Source organism: Staurois parvus, unplaced genomic scaffold, assembly GCF_062004578.1.
Source record: "Staurois parvus isolate SC_StPar_1 unplaced genomic scaffold, SC_StPar_1.0 ptg000118l, whole genome shotgun sequence".
Taxonomy (NCBI): domain Eukaryota; kingdom Metazoa; phylum Chordata; class Amphibia; order Anura; family Ranidae; genus Staurois; species Staurois parvus.
Window position 1 is genome coordinate 4,893,602 of NW_028317914.1, and position 21,554 is coordinate 4,915,155.

At 40.4% G+C, this 21,554-nt stretch overlaps 1 protein-coding gene across 2 annotated transcripts in view; it reads left to right on the forward strand.

Annotated features, from left to right (window-relative positions):
* TAF1B (TATA-box binding protein associated factor, RNA polymerase I subunit B) overlaps positions 1-21,554 on the forward strand; it is a 168,655-nt gene that overhangs the window by 82,916 nt on the left and 64,185 nt on the right. For both annotated transcript variants that reach the window (XM_089672031.1, XM_089672032.1), the window contains exons 10-13: positions 9,844-10,021; positions 15,525-15,565; positions 19,508-19,607; positions 19,923-19,993. In XM_089672031.1, the coding sequence (XP_089528157.1) occupies positions 9,844-10,021; positions 15,525-15,565; positions 19,508-19,607; positions 19,923-19,993 (390 nt within the window). The remainder of the gene's footprint in view (positions 1-9,843; positions 10,022-15,524; positions 15,566-19,507; positions 19,608-19,922; positions 19,994-21,554) is intronic.

Sequence of the window (21,554 nt, forward strand, 5' to 3'; positions counted from 1 at the left end):
TAAAGAACACGTGTAAAAGGAATCCATCATAAAACAAAACATGGCAACAAGTAAACAAATGAAATGACCCTGTTCAAAAGTCTGTATACCCTTTGTTCTTAATACTGTGTATTGCCCCCTTTAGCATCAATGACAGCATGCAGTCTTTTGTACTAGTTGTTATTATTATACAGAATTTATATCACGCCAGCAGTTTGCGCAGCGCTTTACAATATAAAGAGAGACATTGCAATACAATAGATTTCAATACAGAAGCAATAGAAGGGCCCTGCTCGTGGAGTTTACGATCTAAAGGATGGGGGAGTTTGTACAAAAGGTGATAATCTGATGGAGTTGGCTCAAGTACAGTTCTTAAGTGGAGGTTGGGTAGGCATCCCTGAATAAGTGACTTTTCAATGCTCACCTAAAGGCAGACAGGGCGGGGACCGACCGGATATACTGGGGTAGGAAGTTCCAGAGAATGGGACAGGCACTGGAGAAGTCCTGGAGGCGAGTGTGTGAGGAGGGGATGAGGGAGCTAGAGAGCAAGATGTCTTAGTAGGAGCGGAGCAGGCGATTTGGACAACATCTGATGAAGTTGGTGATGTAGCTAGGGGCAGTGTTGTGGAAGGCTTTGTGGTTAGTATTTTGAATTTTATATGTTGGGTTAGTGGAAGCCAGTGAAGGGATTGGCAGAGAGGGGCAGCAGTCGCTGATCGGTTGGTAAGGTATATGAGTCTTGCAGCAGCATTCATAATAGACTGAAGAGGGGATAACTTGTGTAACAGTAGACCAGTGAGGAGGGAGTTGCAGTAATCAAGGCGGGATATTACCAAGGCGTGCATAAGTTGTTTTTGTGGTGTTATCAGTCAGGAAAGGGTGGATTTTGGAAATGTTGCAGAGGTTGAGGTGGCAGGATTTAGCCAGTGATTGGATGTGGGGCCCGAAGGAGAGGTCTAGGATTATACCTAGCACACTGGCATGAGGGGGAAAGACCAGTGGTTGTGCTGTTGATCTTAATAGTTGTCTTTGAGTCCCCAAATTCTTGCAGATGGTATAGCTGCCCATTTGTCTTGGCAAAATGTCTCCAGATCATGCAAAGTCTTTGTTTGTCTTGCATGAACTGCATGTTTGAGATCTCCCCAGACTGGCTGGATGATATGAAGGCCAAGAGACTGTGATGGCCACTCCAGAACCTTTAACTTTTTCTGCTGTAACCACTGGAGGATCAACTGGGCCTTGTTCTTAGGGTCATTGTCGTGTTGGAAAGTCCAAAAGCATCCAATGCGCAACTTTTGTGCAGAAGAATGCAAATTGTCTGCCAGTATTTTCTGATAACATGCTGTATTCATGTTGCCATCAATTTTCACAAAATTCCCTGTGCCTTTTAGAGCTCAAACACCCCCAAACCATCAGTAACATCACATGGTTCACAGTGGGGATGGTATTCTTGTTGCTTTAGGCCTTGTTGACCCCTCTCCAAGCAAAGCTTCATGATCACAACTATAAGTGCTACATTTTGGTCTCATCACTCCAGGTTACAGTGTGCTAGAAGCTGTAATGCTTGTCAAGTTGTTATTGGGCATATAAGCTTTTTTTTTGTGCCATGGGCGCAGTAAAGGCTTCTTTCTGGAATTTTGACTACGCAGCGCATTTTTGTTCAAGTATTGTCGCATTGTGCTCCTTGAAACATCCACAGCATCTTTTTCCAGGGCAGCCTGTATTTCTCCCGAGGTTACCTGTTGGTTTTTCTTTTGTATCCTGAACAACTCTTCTGGCAGTTGTGGCTGCAATCTTTCTTGGTATCAAGATATCCCCGAATTTTCCACTTCTTAATAAGTGATTTGAACAATACTGACTGGCATATTCAAGGCTTTGGATATTTTTATACCTATTTTATAAAGCTCCATTACCTTATTATACAGGTTTTTTGACAGTTCTTTTCTGCTCTCCATGACTCCGTATCCATCCTGCTCAGTGCATCCACATGAGAGCTAACAAACCCATTTACTATTTATATACCACATGTGTGAAACTTTTTCACAGCCTAGCCACATAGAGCGGCTCCACATCCAATGAGCACCTTCAGGAAACCCCCACAAAATTACCACATTTTGGAAAGCAAACACCCCAACCTACACTATATTGCCAAAAGTATTGGGACGCCTGTCTTTACACGCACATAAGCTTTAATTGCATCCCAGTCTTAGTCTGTAGGGTTCAGTATTGAGTTGCCCGACCCTTTGCAGCTATACCAGCCTCAACTCTTCTGGGAAGGCTGTCCACAAGGTTTAGGATTCTGAATGTTTGACCATTTTTCCAGTAGCGCATTTGTGAGGTCAGGCACTGATGTCGGACGAGAAGGACTGGCTCGCCGTCTCCACTCTAATTCATCCCAAAGGTGTTCTATCGGGTTGAGGTCAGGACTCTGTGCAGGTCAATCTAGATCCTCCACCCCAAACTCACTCATCCATATCTTTATGGACCTTGCTTTGTGCACTGGTGCACAGTCATGTTGGAACAGGAAGGGGCCATCCCCAAACTGTTCCCACAAAGTTTGGAGCATGAAATTGTCCAAAATGTCTGGTATGCTGACTCCTTAAGATTTTCCTGCACTGGAATTAAGGGGCTAAGCCCAACCCCACACCGTAATCTCCCCGCCACCAAACTTTATACTTGGCACATTGCAGTCAGGCAAGTACTTTTCTCCTGGCAACCGCCAAACTCAGACACACCCATTGGATTTCTATACAGAAGCGTGATTTGTCTCTCCAGAGAACACATCTCCACTGCTCTAGAGTTCAGTGGCGGTGTGCTTTACACCACTGCATCCGACGCTTTGTATTGCACTTGGTGATGTAAGGCTTGGATGCAGCTGCTCAGCCATGGGAACCCATTCCATAAAGCTGTATGCATTGTTGTGGTAATCTGGAGGCCACAAGAAGTTTGGAGGTCTTTAGATATTAACTCTGCAGACAGTTGGCGGCTTCTGCGCACTGTGTACTTCAGCATGCGCTGACCCTGCTGTGTCATTTGAGAGAGAGAGGGACAGACTGGACAAAATTATTGGCACCCTCAATTTATTTGGTAGCACACCCCATGGAAATAATAACTGAAATCAATCGCTTCCTGTAACCATCAATGAGTTTTTTCCACCTCTCTACTGAAATTTTGGACCACTCTTCTTTGGCCAACTGCTCCAGATCACTCAGATTGGAAGGGTTCCTTTTCTCAACTACTGTTTTGAGATCTCTCCACGGGTGCTCTATGGAATTGAGATCTGGACTCATTGCTGGTTAGTTCAGTAATCTCTAGCGCTTTGTCTTAAACCATGTCTGGATGCTTTTTGCTGTGTGCTTTGGGTCATTGTCTTGCTGAAAGACCCTTGATCTCTGATGGAGACCCAACTTTTTGACACTGGGCCCTACGTTGCAGCCCAGAATTCTTTGGTAGTCTTCAGATTTCATAATGCCATGCACACGGTCAAGACATCTAGTGCCGGAAGCAGCAAAGCAACCCTAAAACATCAGTGAACCTCCACCATGTTTGACTGTATTCTTTTCTTTAAAGGCATCAGTGTTTTTTCTTAATACAGTAAAATGATGGGCTTTACCGAAAAAACAGTAAGGATTTTGGCTTCCTCAGGTAAGTTTAATTACACATGACAGGAGCATCACAAACTTGGAATGCAATTATTTCTTACAATTTTGCGAAGGTGCCAAACATTTTGTCCAGTCCATTTTTGGGCTTTTGCATGGAATGTCAGATTTGACTTTGTGTTTCCCCACTTTTTTGCGTCATACCAATACAAATGAAATAAACATGAGAATGCCTAAACATTTGTAATTGCACCAATTTGGGCGAAGTGGTGCATTATCTGACAGAAATGCATGAGTGCCAATATTTTTGGCTGTGAGTGTACACATACAGGTGAAACTCGAAAAATTCGAATATCGCGCAAAAGTTCATTTATTTCAGTAATGCAACTTAAAAGGTGAAACTAATAGATGAGATAGACTCATTACATGCAAAGCAAGATAGTTCAAGCCGTCATTTGTCATAATTGTGATGATTATGGCTTACAGCTCATGAAAACCCCAAATCCTCAATCTCAGTAAATTAGAATATTACATGCAATCAATAAAACAAGGATTGTGCATAGAACAATATCGGACCTCTGAAAAGTATAAGCATGCATATGTACTCAGTACTTGGTTTGGGCCCCTTTTGCAGCAATTACTGCCTCAATGCGGCGTGCCATGGAAGCTATCAGCCTGTGGCACTGCTGAGGTGTTATGGAAAACCAGGATGCTTCAATAGCGGCCTTCAGCTCTTCTGCATTGTTCGGTCTCATGTCTCTCATCTTTCTCTTGGCAATGCCCCATAGATTCTCTATGGGGTTCAGGTCAGGCGAGTTTGCTGCCCAATCAAGCACAGTAATCCCACGGTCATTGAACCAGGTTTTGGTGCTTTTGGCAGTGAGGGCAGGTGCCAAATCCTGCTGGAAAATGAAGTCAGCATCCCCATAAAGCTAGTCTGCGGAAGGAAGTATGAAGTGCTCCAAAATCCCCTGGTAGACGGGTGAGTTGACCCTGGACTTAATGAAGCACAGTGGACCAACACCAGCAGATGACATGGCTCCCCAAATCAACACAGATTGTGGAAACTTCACACTGGACTTCAAGCATCTTGCAGTGTGTGCCTCTCCATTCTTCCTCCATACTCTGGGTCCTTGGTTTCCAAATGAGATGCAAAAGTTGCTCTCATCAGAAAAGAGGACTTTGGACCACTGAGCAACAGACCAGGTCTGTTTTTCTTTAGCCCAGGTAAGACGCTTCTGATGTTTGTTGTTAAGGAGCGGCTTGACAAGAGGAATACGACATTTGAAGCCCATGTTCAGGATCCGTCTGTGTGTGGTGGCTCTTGATGCACTGACTCCAGCCTCAGTCCACTCCTTGTGAAAGTCTCCAACACTTTTGAATGGCCTTTTCCTGACAATCCTTTCCACGCTGCAGTCATCCCTGCTGCTTGTGCACCTTTTTCTTCCACACTTTTCCCTTCCACATAGCTTTCTATTAATGTGCTTTGATACAACACTTTGGGAACATCCAACTTCTTTTGCAATTACCTTTTGAGGCTTTCCCTCCTTATGGAGGGTGTCAATGATGGTTTTCTGCACAACTGTCAGGTCAGCAGTCTTTCCCATGATTGTGATTCCTACTGAACCAGACTGAGAGACCATTTAAAGGCTCAGGTACCCTTTGCAGGTGTTATGGCTTAATTAGCTGATTAGAGTGGGACAATTTGAGCCTAGAATATTGCACCTTTTCACAATATTCTGATTTTCTGATATGGTGGATTTGGGGTTTTTCATGAGCTGTAAGCCATAATCATCACAATTATGACAAATCACAGCTTGAACTATCTTGCTTTGCATGTAATGAGTCTATCTCATATATTAGTTTCACCTTTTCAGTTGCTTTACTAAAATAAATGAACTTTTGCACGATATTCTAATTTTTCGAGTTTCACCTGTGTGTGTGTGTGTGTGTGTGTGTGTGTGTGTGTGTGTGTGTGTGTATATATGTGTGTGTATATATGTGTGTGTGTGTGTGTGTGTGTGTTACATATTAAAAACAACACGGTAAAAAGAATGTACATTCCCTTAATTACAGGTTTGCGTTAAACATTGTACAGGTACAGTTGAAAGAATGGGGAAGTTTCTTTTGCCCCAAGGGTGAATTTCACCTATAGTGTCCTTTTGAACATATTTTATCTGAAATGTCAAGTGAAAAAAAAAAACCACATCTGAAGGCTTAACTTAGAAATTTCTATTCTAGAGAAGGTTCCTTGTCTTGTAGAGATGTGATTAAATCTTGAAACTTGCATTTTTCTGTAAGCAACCTAGAAATTGCATAGGTGTAAGTTACTAAAGCTTGCCACATATTGAGCGAAATTTACTCAGTGGGGGGGACCTATTGGCTGCCCCCTCCCCGACATCCCTCGATGTACGGATACTTTGACAGCAGGCTAGGCTGGCTGTCAGCATATAATGTCCACAGCGGGAGATTTGTCCATCTGCGCTGTATATAGCATGGATGGAGAAACCTGTTTGATTTTTGTGTATGGCCAACTTAACATTACAGTTGTATCAAAAGGTTCAGACACCCTTGGTCAAATTTCAAGTCTTGATGATTTTCCTATAAATGTTAACCCATTCCCATTTATTGTGACATCATTTTGCAGATGATAATTAACTTGGCAAATGAAAAAAAAGATTGGCAATTATTTTCTAAAGAAAATCTTGTGGCAAGTGTCAAACAGGCAGTATTTTGCAAGATAATCCAAGAATATTTATGTAGTATTCTGCAAGAAGGAGTGGGAGAAACAAGGCTATTAGCTGGCTACAAGGAACATTTGGAGGCTGTAGTTTCATTCAAAAAGAGGTGTCAATAAATGCTAACAGGGTGCCCAAATAAAATGAACCTATAACACTATCAATAAATCCTAACCAAACTTTCAGTTTCAATTTGCTAAATACATTTCAGGTGCAAAACAAAAGGTATGCAAAGTCTAGCAGGTTTTTTTTGTTGTTTTTTTCAGAAAGCAGCCACAGCCTCCGTTAAAAAAGTAGACAGCACTTTGCAGAGAAGAACCCATAGACAAAGTTTTTGGACTTGTACCTAAACTATCTTGCCTCTGAAAAAGCGTTGTGTGTCTAGATCGCTTCTAAGAGTTGTTTGACAGGCGACATGACTCCTCCTTACTGCCTGTTTAAATCCTGTAAATACTGCTTGAATGGTCCAAATAACTTTTGTCAGGAGCACTAAGCAGAGCATCATGACTGAAACACCCCATCTGCTGCATTTGCAGGTTGGGGGGGGCGGGGCATTAAAAATGCACAGTTGCGATTGCACCCCTCCCCCCCTTAACTGCAAGTCTGATCGAGCCCTTAATATGTCTTTGGAAGCTGTGGTCTCTCTACAGAGGTCCAACACCCCCCTGGTGAGTGAGAGCTAGGGCTCTCCTGTCAGAGACCAAGAGCCAAGAACTATATGTCTCAGAAGAGGGCATATTGGACCTCTGCACAGAGACCACTGTTCCATACATAGGGTCTTTCCTTCTCTGCAGCATGCTGGCAGAGGACAGGCTTTTCTACTTAGGCTGTGGCTACTTTCTAAAGAAAACAAATTGTAAGACTTTGCACGCTTTTTTGTTTTTATGCATTTAGACTGTATGTAATTTAAGCTAAAAGTTCAGTCAAATTGCGCGTACACACACACTATTTTAAAGAATCAGATTATCAAAAAATAAAAACTGTATGGAAGTAATTGGAGTATGTGAACATGCCCTCTATAAAAAGAACCCCTTGTGTTTAGTGAAATCATATTTTATAATTTTTTCCCTGCATTTCTAGCAAAAGCCAACTTCTTGCTTGATTTTTACAAAAAGTCTTTATGGAGCCGGTTGTGTAGAGCACCCAATGTCACTGGCCCGTGTTTACAGTTCAGTGTCTGTGTCCTTCTAATGATTACAGTGCGGACCCCTCTTCATGCCCTCTAGCTCAGGCTTATATGGGAATTTCCACCCTGCCCTCAAGGCAGGTTACATTATCCCTCCAGCAGTGACAGAAGATTGTGGTATTTCTTGTTAGCACTATTTTGTGTGCCAATGTAAGCGGCAATTGCTGACTGTGTAGATGCCTAATGATGGTGGAGCCAGAGTTTCTTGTAAAACTGGAAATGTAGGAATCAGAGAATTTTTCTTACTAACTAAGGTGATAAATGAGAGCCTGCATGTCCTTGTGTTTCCAACACACATAGGTCAACTTGTCTTTCTGTTGTTCAGGTTGTTTGGCTTGTGACCTGCAGCTAATTACTACTTTGGAGTGGATTGTCAGTCATGTGGCACATGTTCAAACCTGGTTTCCATGGATATTGACACACACAGGCATGAAGTGGTAGCAACACGACTACTGAACACACTTAGCTGCAATCATCATTAAAAGATTAAAAGCACTGCTTTACGTGTGTTTGCCATTTAGATGTTATATGTACCCATAGGCATTAGAGTAATGTGTTCATGCGTTGTTCCACCGACTAGAACTTAATATACCACTTTGTAAATAAAGACAAAGTTAAATTAGTGCCTTCAGTTCTTCCAGTTTTCTCTGTTCAGATTTACAGGCTCCTCAAGTTATATTAGGCACCCAATTACACTTAAAAGGCCAGGGTTTCGTCAGGGGTTGTGCTGTGGACAGTACAGTAGCTTAACAGCTAGAACTTCTGCTTACAATACTGGGGTCTTTGGTTCAATTCCAAGCCAGAACACTATTTGCATGGAGTTTGCATATTCTGCCTGTGCTTGCATGGGTTTTTTCCAGTTACTCCAGTTTCCTCCAAAGACATGCTAAGAGGATCATTGTCTAAACTGGCCCTAGTATGTGTAAGTGAGGTAGGGATCTTCAATTGTAAGCTCCATTAGAGGAGGGGCTGATGAGAAATGGTATAAATAAATGCTGTACCAGTTATTGGCACTATATAAATACCTGTAATAACAGTATGGCTACTGACAGCTCTGCTGTCTCTCCCCTCCTAGGTTCCCATGTGTCCTGGTGGTCATTCTTTTCAGCATCATATGTCCTCTTCTAGAGACTATAGAGGTTTACATGTGCACAATGTTCAATTCTTAAGCACACCTTGTGCCTGGCAGGTGGAGCAGCTAGCCGTAATAACTCCTACAAGATGTTGGACTGCCATATCAGACCCAGAATACTGCTGTGTACTTTCTGCAAGGAGGACCGGTTTAAATCCAAACCAGGGCACTAATTGCATGGAGCTTGCATGTTCTCCCTGTGCTTGAATGGGTTTTCTCCAGATATTTCAGTTTCCTTTCATACTCCAAAGACATGCTGGTAGATTAATTGGCTCCTGTCTAAACTGGTCTTAGTATGTGTTTGTATGTGAAATAGGGATCCTAAATTGCTCCTTGAGCTCAAGGACATATGTGAATGTACAGTATGTTAAGCGCTGTATAAATTGTTGGTACTATATAAATACCTGTAATAAAATAATAATATGGCTACATGCAGCTCTGCTATCTCTCCCTCCTGGGTTCCATTGGTTCTGGTGGGTTATACTCTTCAGCTTCAAATGTCTTTTCTAGAACCTGTAGAGATTTACCTATACGCAGTGTTCACCGATTCTGTGAGCTCACCTTGTGTCTGGCAGGTGGGGCAACTAGCAGTAATGGCTCCTACAAGCTGTTGAACTGCCATATCAGACTCTGATTACTGTTGTGTACAGCCTGCAGTGAGGACAGCTATTACCATTGGTACATTTCCCACTCTCTCAGACTATTCCTACCTGATCAGATGAGATCAGCAGGTTTGTAAAAGCATTTTCACACATAGCTTTTCTCCTTTACAGTAATATTTGGTGTATTAGCAAGCCTAGGAAAGGAGACTGTCTATAGAGAATAGCACCCATCAGCTCAGTGAATGCACGGGAAAGACTGCCGCCCGATGGCTGGTCATCTTTTTTTTGCCATTGCTTTAAATATTGCAAGAGAAATTAACATTCGCAGCTCGCCTTCCCATCCCTTGGTAGGATGGGCATTCTTTACTATTAATTGCTAGGAATACAGACAAACCATTCTATACTGTTTTTATGGTGGGGGGGGGGGGAGTGGAGGGGCACGAGTGGGGTACAGCATGCTGCTTTTGTTACAAAGTGAAATTAATTATAGCTTCATAGTTGACTGTAGTTTACAGGACACTTCTTACATCATTTTACTGTAAAATACTAAAATATTGGAATGACAATTCTCATAAAAGTCACATTTTCTGTTTTTTGATTTTTGCAGATGAGTTGCACAACTGGACCTACCGGGTAGCCAAGAAAACCAGGCTGGATGATGTCACCGTTCTGACATATGATCCTGTGAGGAAACAAAGGAGGTGTATCCCATATGACATTCAAGCAGTGGCAATCATAATTGTTGTGCTCAAAATCATATTTGTTCTCAATGATTACTGGGAATGGTAAAGCTCATCATAAAACATATATCAATCAAAAGCATTTATTATCCAAAACTGCAATTATAGTTATGCTGGCCATGTATGCATCAGTTCCACTTTTTTGTTTGTTTGCTTTTTATGTTTAGAAATATTTAGGTTAAATTTGGAAGCACTTTTCTTCAATGCTGTCACAACTGTGTTAGCAATTTTATTTTTATTCAACCCCAATTGCAACCTGAATTGCAATTGTTTTAAAAGCTTTTCATTCATTTGTATTGCATGCTATGAAATACTGAATTCCGAAACATTTTCAGTTCATGTGCCACATGTTCTACTGTCCTACCAATAGGTTTATAAACTTTTCCAAATATTTTTCAGTTAGGGAAAGTTTAATTTAAAAAAAAGCCAGTCTACACAGCATTATAAATTTAGATTTTAGTGGATGTTAGATGAATTATTTACCCAATAATTTCTTCATCTTTTCTTTGTTTATTAAAAAATTAAGCAACCATACAGTTAATTCATAAAGTATTCAGACCCCTTTCACTTTCTTCAATGTTATGTTGCAGCCTAATACTACAGTTGTTTAAATTCATTTTTTTTCTCATTAATCTACACTTTAGTACTCCATAATGACAGAGTGAAAGCTGAATTTTAGAAATGTTTGCAAATTTATGAAAAACTGAAATATTACATTGACATAAATATTTAGACGCTTTGCAGCAACACTTGAAATTTAGCTCAGGTGCCTCCCATTTCTCTTCATCATTGCTAAGATGTTTCTACACCTTGATTGGAGTCTACCTGTGGTAAATTAAATTGAAAGCCCACTTGCCAAAAAGCTTTTGCAAACTCCAAGCTGGCTTTCATATGTTTTGCAGGAGAGGCTTCCGTTTAACCACTTTGCCATAAAGCCTAGATCAGTGGAGGGCTGCAGGGATGGTTGTCCTTCTGGAACTTTGTCCCATCTCCAACACAGGATCTCAGAAGCTCAGTCAGAGTGACCAACAGCTTCTAGGTCACCTCTCTTACTAAGGCCCTTCTCTTCCAATTGCTCAGTTTGGCCGGGCGACCAACTCTTGAAACAGTCCTGGCTGTGCCAAACTTCTTTCATTTGAGAATTATACAGGCCAGTATGCTCTTGAGAATCTTCAGAGCAGCATAAATGTTTTTGTAGCCTTCTCCAGATCTGTGCTTTGCAATAATCCTGTCTCTGAGCTCTGCAGGCAGTTCCTTTTGACCTCATGGCTTTTGTTTCTGATACAGTATGCATTGTCGGCTGTGAGGCCATTTTATAGAGTGGTATGTGCCTTTCCAAATCATGACCAATCAATTTAAATTAAATGTCAATGTGAGATTTCGGTTGTTCCTTTTTCATAAATTTGCAAACATTTCTACAATTTTGTTTACACTTTGTCGTTATTGGGTTCTGAGTGTATATTAATGAGAAAAATAAAATTAATTTAAACAATTGTAGTATCAGGCTGCAACATAACAAATTAAAAAAAGTTAAAGGGTTCTGAATGCTTTATGAATGCATTATACAGACAGATGGAAACAAGCACAGACAGGGCACTGGAGTTTTTAGAATCAAACAATAACCCAATGATGAATTGCACTATAGGCCTTCGTGCACATAAAAAGTTATTGGCAGAAAAATGTCACCTCAGATTGCTGATCCAGGGGGTGTCCGATTGCCTTTAGGGTTAAGGGGGAATTTTATTTTTTCCTGTTATAGCAAATTGAATAATGTCTTATATGTTTTATTTTTTTTATGGTTTTTTTTTTGCCTACCTCTGGATTTACTGTGGATTTAAGGTTTGAAGAATGCAAGTTCTCCAGTTTATTTGTTTTTGTCTTTTAGTTGAACTTAAAGAGGAGCTTCAGTCTCTAACACCCCCCCAGAAAAGAAATTAAGAATCAGCAGCTACACATACAGTAGTTGTTGACTTTCAATATAAGGACGCATACCTGTCCAGGGATCCAGTGCCGTCCTCACTTAAGCCCTGCGCTTTGTGAATGGTCCCACAGTCTTCTGTGACCTGTGATGTGTCCCAGAATGCTTGTGGGCAAAGGGGGGGGGGTGAACTTCCACTCAGATCACATAGGCGATCCAGGTGGAGGTGAGAACAGGTATCTGTTAACACCAGGTACCCTCTCCTCCCAAAAGATAGGTGCCAAACATTAGAGCAGGGGGGAAGGAGGCAGACAAGCGGAACTTTGGAACTTTCCCCTTTTGGGTGAAGTTACTCTCTTTTTTTGGCTTGTCTATGTAACTATGGTTGATGTTAGATGAATCATCCACTGATTTCTTATATCACTACATAGTTCAAGTTGAAAACTAACAGAAAAAAGTATTTTCAATTTTGATTACCTACACCCAGAGCTACACCTATTTCACATCTGAATACAAAGATGAGCAAAATTATATACACATAGAGACAAGTACGCTACCAGATACACTTTTATATAAGTGCTGAGAATCAATTAAATGTGAACAGTTCAAGAGTTCTATATATATGTAAAGCAAAAAGTCCATCCACCAAGATTATTGGAATGTGCAGATTCCTGGATTCACCCACAGCAGTGTAAATAATGGTGTGTGAAAACACTCCATATGATCTCATGCCCTCTGCCACAAATCAGCCTCTTACTATGGATCTCCAGTAACCGAGATCAATATAGCATGTGACATGGCAAACACCTCTAAGCCCCCTGTGATAATCCTCATCGCCAAGCTTAGCAGCTCCAAGGTAACAGACTCAGGCAGACCGTTTACATCAACTACACTGAAAGAAGAAAACAGGGGCTGCTCAGTGTATATTTATTAACCATTTCCATACCGGGCACTTTTACACCTTCCTGCCCAGGCCATTTTTCAGGTTTCAGCGCTCTCACACTTTGAATGACAATTGCGCGGTCATACAACATTGTACCCAAACTAAAATTTTATACGTTTCTTCACACAACTAGAGCTTTCTTTTTGTGGTATTTAATCACCGCCGGGATTTTTATTTTTTGCTAAATTAACAAAAAAAACCCGAAAATTTTGAAAAAAAAAAACACGTTTTTCTTTGTATCTGTTATAGAAGTTTGCAAATAAATTATTGTTCTTCATAAATTTAGGCCAAGATGTATTCTGCTACATGTCTTTGGTGAAAATAACCCAAATTAGGATGTATTTTTTAGTTTGTAGGAAAGTTATAGAGTTCACAAACTATGGTATAGATCTGAAAATTGATCAATCCTGAAGTACTGACAGCCAATCTAATTTCTTGAGGTCCAAGAATGTCAGAACAGTACAGATATCCCCAAATGACCCCTTTTTGCAAAGTAGACAGTCCGACATACTTCATAAGAGGCATGGCAAGTTTTTTGAAGTTGTATTTTTTTTGTCATAATTTTTCGGAAAATTAAAAAATTAAAAAAATTTATTTTCACTATTTTTTTTTTTTTACATACTGTCACCAGTGCAGTACAGCATCATCGTATAACTGGCATGTCGGTGGTCAGGGAGACTGACTGGTGACAGTATGGAAAAAAAATATACATTATATATTTTTTTAATTTTTTTATTTTTAATTTATTACATTTTTTTTCTTTTTCTTTTTTAAGATTTTGTTTTCATATTTCACTATGTCCAAAGTAGTACAATGTTACCATAGTAACATTGTACTACTTTGGGGAAATGATCAGTATTTTTTTTTTTTTACACAATTTGCTTATAGCAAAGAATTACTTTGCTATAAGCAAGCATTTACCTGAATGACATTGATTCATTCAGGGTTTTTTTGTTTTTTTTTTGTGCTTAGCTGTGATTTGGCCACAGCTAATCACATGACATGTGCATGTGATCGCTGTGACCATTCACAGCTAGACACTAGTATACAAGGGATGGCATGAATGAAGCCATCCATTGTATACAACTGTCATGTGACCTGCTGTAATTGGTCACAGCAGGTCACATGGTATTGGCAACGGGGGCCGGTACTCAGATCTGTCATCGGCCGCGTCCGAGGTACACGGCCGGTGACAGATTGCGCGGTTCTGCAAGCGCAAAAACTGTGCATGTGCGGGAGGACACCATATGGCGTCCACCCGGAAATCTACAGCCTTTTCCCGGCCGCCAAACGGCTGTTGGCCGGACGGCTATTGGTTAAACACAAAGGTACTCTCATATTAAAAGCAGAACGCATACACAAAGTGTCAGATGCCTCGCTGGCAAGCCTCCTCAGCGGACATGATGATGTCACAAGTTCAAGCCCCTCTCAATGCGTTTCGCTTCAGGGGAACAGGAGCATGGAGGCTTGCAGGCTTGGAGTGCTTACTCACTATTTATTCACGCTGCTGTGCGTAAATCCAGGAACCTGCACATTCCATTAATCTTCGTGCATGGACTCTTTGTTCTTTTTGGAAAGGTTTTTTTGTTATTATTGATATATAATGATAGTTTTCATACGCAATTTGTAATGAACTTTTGAACAGTTCGCATTTATTTCTCAGCATTTATCTAGAAGTTTATCTGGTAGCACACTTGTTTCTATGTATATATTATCAAGTTGAAAAATGCCTCTTGCCAAGTGCCTGATTTCAGTGGCAGTTTATTTTCTGGGGGTTCCAAGGCTTGGGAGTCATAGAAGCACAGACATGAAATATAGCAGAAAAATCTTGCCAGCATAAGTTATGCAACAAGTCCCCAGGCTTCATTACTAGTGAGTAATTTGTAGATTTCACTCAGTAAAATTTTGAAATAATTTGAGAACCTGTGTCTTAGAAGACGGTGGTGGGTGATTAAACATACCAGCACAGATCTAACACTGAATTAGTCTGGACTGACTCTGTGCAAACTGAATAAAAACCCATATTTTGCATTGACTGCAACAAAATATAACCAAACAAGTAACATCAAAGCTGCAGAATTTTAAGAACAATGCCGCATTCACACATACTGCATAAATAAACAGATCTATAATGGTTCCTGGGAGCCCCTGTTGTGTGTACAGCCAGCCAAAGACCTAACTTGCTGTAGGTAGCTGTGTGTAGATATGCACCACTATGTGCATGAAGTGGCTTATACCTATGACATAAATCCCAGAACATCTGTACACATTTGCCAGTTCATGCAAGTACCAGCACATACCTGTGTACAGCCACCAGCAACTTTTCATGTCTGTGGGTGGCTATATGTGGCACCAGAACTCCCAGGCACCACAGTTTGTGCGTTTCTTTATACTGTATGGGTGAATGCGAGCCTGTACACAAAACCTAAAATGCACAGCGGAGGTTTATTTGTTATGCAGCAAAATAAATATTTGTTTTTTTTTTTTTTTTGTTTTTCCTTTAAGTTTTTTGTTTTTACTTTAAAAAAAAATAGAGGACAAGAAAATTGCTATGTGTACTCTCCTTTACTGTCAGCTTAGTAAAGATAAGTATAAAGTGGAAGTAATATCCTCGCTTTTGTTTTACTTTTCCATAATTAATAAAAAAAAATGTACATAATACATAAGTATTTTCAATTGTTTTACAGGCAGATCTCAGATATTGCTAAGAAAAGAAATACGACTGAAGGTAAGATGTCTGAATGCGATATGACATTTACAGGGCAATTTTGTAGATGGAAGGAAGATAATGGACGAGGTGTTACCCCCAGTATCTAATCATATTCTAGCTGTCATTGTGCAGATTGCACACGTCACAGTGCTTAAATACTGTCTAGTTTATTCCGATAACCAATCCAAAGCTTCACATCCTGCCTGTCATCCACCCGCTCCAGCATGTTTCCCTATAAGGGCTTAAATAATGGTTTTAACCCCCTTCAGGCGAAACACATTGGAGCAGGTGGATGACAGACAGAATGTCATGCTGTTGATCTGTGTTCAGAATAAACAGTTTTTAAACAGTGCTGTCGCTGGAGTGTGGCCCTTTCCTTCCTGTGACTTGCTGTTGCTAAGCAGGGATGTACTCTGGAGTGGTCACCCAACATACAGTATTCTGTAGGAGTGAATGTTTGGAGCAATGTTTGCTGCAGATTCTACATTGCAAAGTATGTTATGGTTTGTTTTAACGAATCATTGCAGTAATTCAGTCAAATGGGAAGCCTACTATTTTTTTTTTCTCAATGCACTTGCATTGCAGCACAGCAACGCAATATTGGGTGTTGCCAAAAATGCTGCATGCACATTTCTTTTGGTGCATTAGGGTGTGTTTGACAGTCCTTAATGCAACACATGTTAATATACATATGCCAATGCAATAGTTTGTGAATGGGCCCGAACTCAGAACACCTATAGTTGCTTGGTACTGTTTAGGCCCATCAGATATTTCACTGCATTTTTATGCAGCATAATTCCAAAAATGACCCATAGGGGTTTGTTCTTTCTTTTCTCAAGCACATAGTAGAATGTATGAGGATTGAAGTAATCACTGTTGCACTTCAAGATGATATTTTCTGATCTTGGTGTGGCACATCCTTTTTAGCATTCATCATGTTTATCTTATCAGTATTCTTCTATGTAAGCAGCTTGTGGAAATCCTCCAGGATGGTAAAATCAATTTTACCTACTCTATAAATACCTTTTACTACAACTTTTTAAAAAAAAGTGACACTATAGTTAGCAAAAGAATCATTGCTGCCAGGCAGACTGTAATTGCAGAAGAGACTCTGTATGTTGCTTCTCAATAAAAGTGTATTAGCTGCCTTAGCAGCATTGTGGGCATGCCTTGATACTGGGATAAATTTACTTCTATTTGTATGCACTGGCATTGCATCATCCCAAGCCGGTCAGTCAAGATGGCTAAGACACCAAAAACGGAAGCAGACAAAGTGAAGATGAAAGCACCGGCAAGGGAGCTGGTGTTGCTGGATGCTGGAGGGGAGGTTAGTATAGTGGAGTTTAGTTCCGCCTATCTCAATAAAATCATTTACCATAAAGACAGATGTGTTACAGCATAAGCCTTCTTCCATGGCGGATGTATACAGAGAGACCTGAACTCAAAAAGTTAAAGGGTACGTTCACCTTTGTGGACATGTTACACGTTCTACCCGTTTTTAGGGTGAATGGATGAACTACAAGTAAAGACAGCCTTTGCGGCTGATGGCTTGTGGTTCTCAACTACTAAGTAAGTTCATTGATTCTTCCAGTCATTGTGTAACTGCCTGCTCATACGAGGTACGAGCAGACAGTTTACAGACAGTCTGCAGGAGCCCTGCGTTGCACCTGAGATCTGCTGATCGCTGATTCAATGCTTTCCAGGCTCCTACAAAAAAATTGTAAATGCACATTGTTTTTGCCTGCAAAAAAATGTGCATTTATTTATTTTTTTGAAGGTGAACTTATCCTTTAGGACTTTCTATCTTATAAAAAGAACTGTGAACTGCGCTGTGGTAATATTCAGAGAAATCTACCATTTTGTCTTAAATTCCTTCACCTTATGCCTCAGCACTGTATTATCTGCAGTATGAGATCATCTAAAGCACCGTGCCTCTGACTACTTTTCTCAACAGATTTGGAATGAGATGTTGGTGTTGTTACCACTGTGCTGCTCACTGTTCACCTTTCTCAGTTGAAAACTGCAGTGCAATGATTTTCCTGTGACAGTGATCCTGTAGATCTGTGCTTTTTGCACTTATATTGCTTCTTCAATATCCCCCCATCAGTCACATTACATCTTTTATTAGATCCCCAGGTGGTCAGGGGGCAGCTCTGACATGATCAAGCAAGGTTGTATCATTACCAAGAAGGCCACCTCTACACAGAGACACAGAACAAGGCATGATAAGTCAGTAATAAGCCAGTAATTGGGGAAAAATCCTCTGCTGGGAGCCTGTAAGCAATAATGGTGACTAAACCTGTCCTCTCCTTACCTTTTTTCAGCACAGCTTCCACAATTCAGATCCCCTTTAAATAGTACCTAGTGCACCCCTATTCTCCCGGCAGCATGATGAAATGGCTGTTAGCCCGTGTGATAATTAAAATAACAAGATTCATGCATGATGACACAATGTATCCAAATAATATGTGTGCAAGGTGCAGCACTGAAAAAAAAATATGCTAGACATAATAGTTACATGTAAACAAAGCACTGTACCATGAATAATGTTAAAATTAACCCCTTCAGTGCATTTGGCAACTCTGGCACTGAAGTCAACTACAACACTGTGAGATACAGTATCAAGGAAAGGTATTCAAGAAATGCATGTTGCAGAACCTAGATCATATAACATAAATATATATTAAGAACGTTGTTTAAAGGGTAACTCCACTTTCATGGGGAAAAAATAGGAAATAAAAAAAAAAAACTTGGGGTATACAACTGGGACACAAGTAATATTGTGATTGAATGTTATTAAAAAATACCTTTCCTTTTCAATCTGCAGTGTGTATTTTTCTGTAAAATGCCATGCAAAATGGAGGTGTTCTGTAAACAGAGTGTGTACAGAACACCCCCTCAGAAATGTAATTTCCTGATTATGTGATTGGCTCAGTGATTTTCCCAGAAGTCTGCACTAAGATAAAAGTCAGATTCTGGGCATCCCGTGCAACACTCTGAAAAGAAAGGTACATCAAAGGGATGCAGACCCTGCAATTTTCCTCATTAAAGTTTTGCATGGGCACAGACAAACAGTTATTTCTTCAGAATAACAAAAGGTAGGAATCTGCAACAAATTGTTAAAATCCTTGCAGTGTACATAGATCACCCAGAGGGGAATGTTTTTTTTGTTTTTTTTCTCAACAAAAGTGGAGTTACTCTTTAACAATAAATGTACCTTCTGGAGTTTTAAGTGTCATATGACCTTTTCAAATCCAGTTCACCGCAGCTATTCAGTCTCCTGTGTATTTCAATATAGTGACAGCAACCAGTGCTCACATCAATGTTGAGTAGTACATGGATTAAAGAAGGCACTTACTATGGGGGATGAATTACTATGGGGGATGAATTACTATATGGGGGATGAATTACTATGGGGGATGAATTACTATATGGGGGATGAATTACTATGGGGGATAAATTACTATATGGGGGATGAATTACTATGGGGGGATGAATTACTATGGGGGGATGAATTACTATATGGGGGATGAATTACTATGGGGGATGCATTACTATATGGGGGATTAATTACTATGCTTACTATGGGGGAATATTACTATACTTACTATGGATGACACATACACATCATTCATCTACTCTTGGTCCGGCCCCCGGGTCCAATATATGAACCCATTGCGGCCCTCAAGTCAAAAAGTTTGCCCACCCCTGGCCTAGACAATCTATTGTCCTTCTCAGTTATTCTTCATCTATGTGTGGTCATGATGAATGTACTGTATAACTGAAAGCAAAAATAAAAATACCATTTATTAATGGTTTTATCCCATAAGACCTTTTTTAGGTCATATAATACAGAAACTAGGATGGATCCCAATGTTGACAGTGCCTCAATATTTAGTTACTGCCCATTTTGTCTTTGTAGAGGTTCTTCCTGTGCTCTGATTACCTCCTTTTTTTCAGTGTCAGGGCTTCAGCCAGTGTTTGAGTTCAGAAATTGGTATGAAACAATGCAGCCCTGTATGAAAGATATACAGCAAAAATTGGATGAGAAACTGGCCAGGTAGTTACATGTTGTGTTGTCTCTGCTGTGCCTCATATCTGTTTCTACAGACTACTACAATGCCTGTTCATTATGCTTCTTGTGTCTCCTTTATATCATTTCCTGGCTTTGTCAATCTCCATCTTTTCTTATTTTTCAGTTCTGCTGTTCTCTGGCAAATATCTGCCTATCTACGAACAGCCTTATGAAGTAAATGTTTACCTTTCCTTAGATCTTTCTTTCAAAGGAATTCATTCTCATGTCTTCACTGTAGACACATTACCTTGGTTTTTGTGCCCTTATGTACATTTTGTTGATCTGTTTTCTTTTCCGCAGATTTTCTTGGAAAAGTGAGAGAGTCCTTGATTATGGCCATAAAGAAAAATCCAAGATTGTGAAAAGAAAACGTGAGCACATTGTTTACTTTTTTAGAGTCATGAATGTTAAATTCAGGCAAGCTCTAGGTTTTTACTTTTTTTTTTTTTTTGTTTTGTTTTAAAGCGTGTATATGCGAATGGAACACTAATGTGTACCTATACTGGAATTAGCATTTAAAGTGGTTAGGCTCAAGGTTTTTTACCTTCATGTATTCTATGCATAAAGGTAAAAAACCTGTGTGCAGCAGCCCTCCCAGCACCCCTAATACTTGCCTGAGCCCCATCAGGATCCAGCGTTGTGCACAAAAGCCTAAGCTCTCCGGGGACTCTCCCTCCTCATTGGCTGAGACAGCAGCGGGAGCCATTGGCTCCTGCTTTTGTCAATCACAGCAAGTGAGACAATGAAGAGAGAGAGGGGGCAGGGCCAGGCCGTGGCTCTGTGTGTGAATGGACACACACAGCAGTGGCTCAGGAGCCCTCATAGTAAGCTGCGGCAGGAAGGAGGTGCAAGGAGCACCGGCGGGGGACCTGAGAAGAAGAGGAATGGGCCTGCTCTGTGCAAACCTTTTTCACAGTGCAGGTAAGTATAAAATGTATTGTTTTTTGTTTTCTTTTCAATTTCCTTTTAATATCACTTTAACTTAGTAAAATTAGGAGAAAAACTGCTGCAGTGCTAACGAGGAACATACTGAAAGAAGGAGAGGGCAGAGTGACAGAGATGGGGTTATCAATCTGCTGCTTCTTCTTTACTGTCCAGTCAGACTGAGAGAAGGAGATCTGTAAGGCCCCATGCACATTTAACTTAAACAAATTCCACTTTTATAGGCGTTTGGCATTTTTTTAGCCTGTAAAAGCACCTCCCTCTATATTAGCCAGTGTGCCTATGCACACAGAGGAGCGTTTACAGGCTGAAAAAAAACAATCACCAGCACATTGAAGAGAGGGGTTGAAGATCAGAAAAATGCTAGGCGCGTTTAGCGTTTGGGTGTTTAATGCATTCCAATGGCCAGAAGAAACTGGTATTCTGGCTAATGGAATCCATTATCTTTCAAACGCGTACCTAAACACGTGCAATATGCGGCGTTGGCCTAAGTGTTAACTGCAGTAGAGAAAAATCCGGTTTCCTGCTCTGCCAATGTATAAATCTCTGAATTGTATGAACAGAAATGCAAATCGTTTACATGGTAAAACAGCTCTCATACATGTATTTAATCAGTGTATCACTGAACTCCAGGGATACAGCTACAGTGTAGGCACCTTTTAAGAGACCCCATAACCAACTTTACAAATGTGTGTAAAAACAGAGAAATATCAAGTAATTAAAAAATGTACTTGAAGCATTTTTGCTTTCTAAAGATGTGTTGTTTTTTTTTTTAATTGATTTGTAATATGGTTCTCAACTTGATGGCAATTCTGACTACTTCAGAAGAGTGGTTTCCCTAGCACAGGCCACTCCCTTTTTGCACCTCATAGCCTTCTCCTTATCTGGGAGTGTACACTGACAGCTGTAACAATATGGCCATTGACAGGTAAAGTGAATAAAATTGAGTATCTTATTACAATGGCTTCTGAAAGTGGGTGGGATACATTA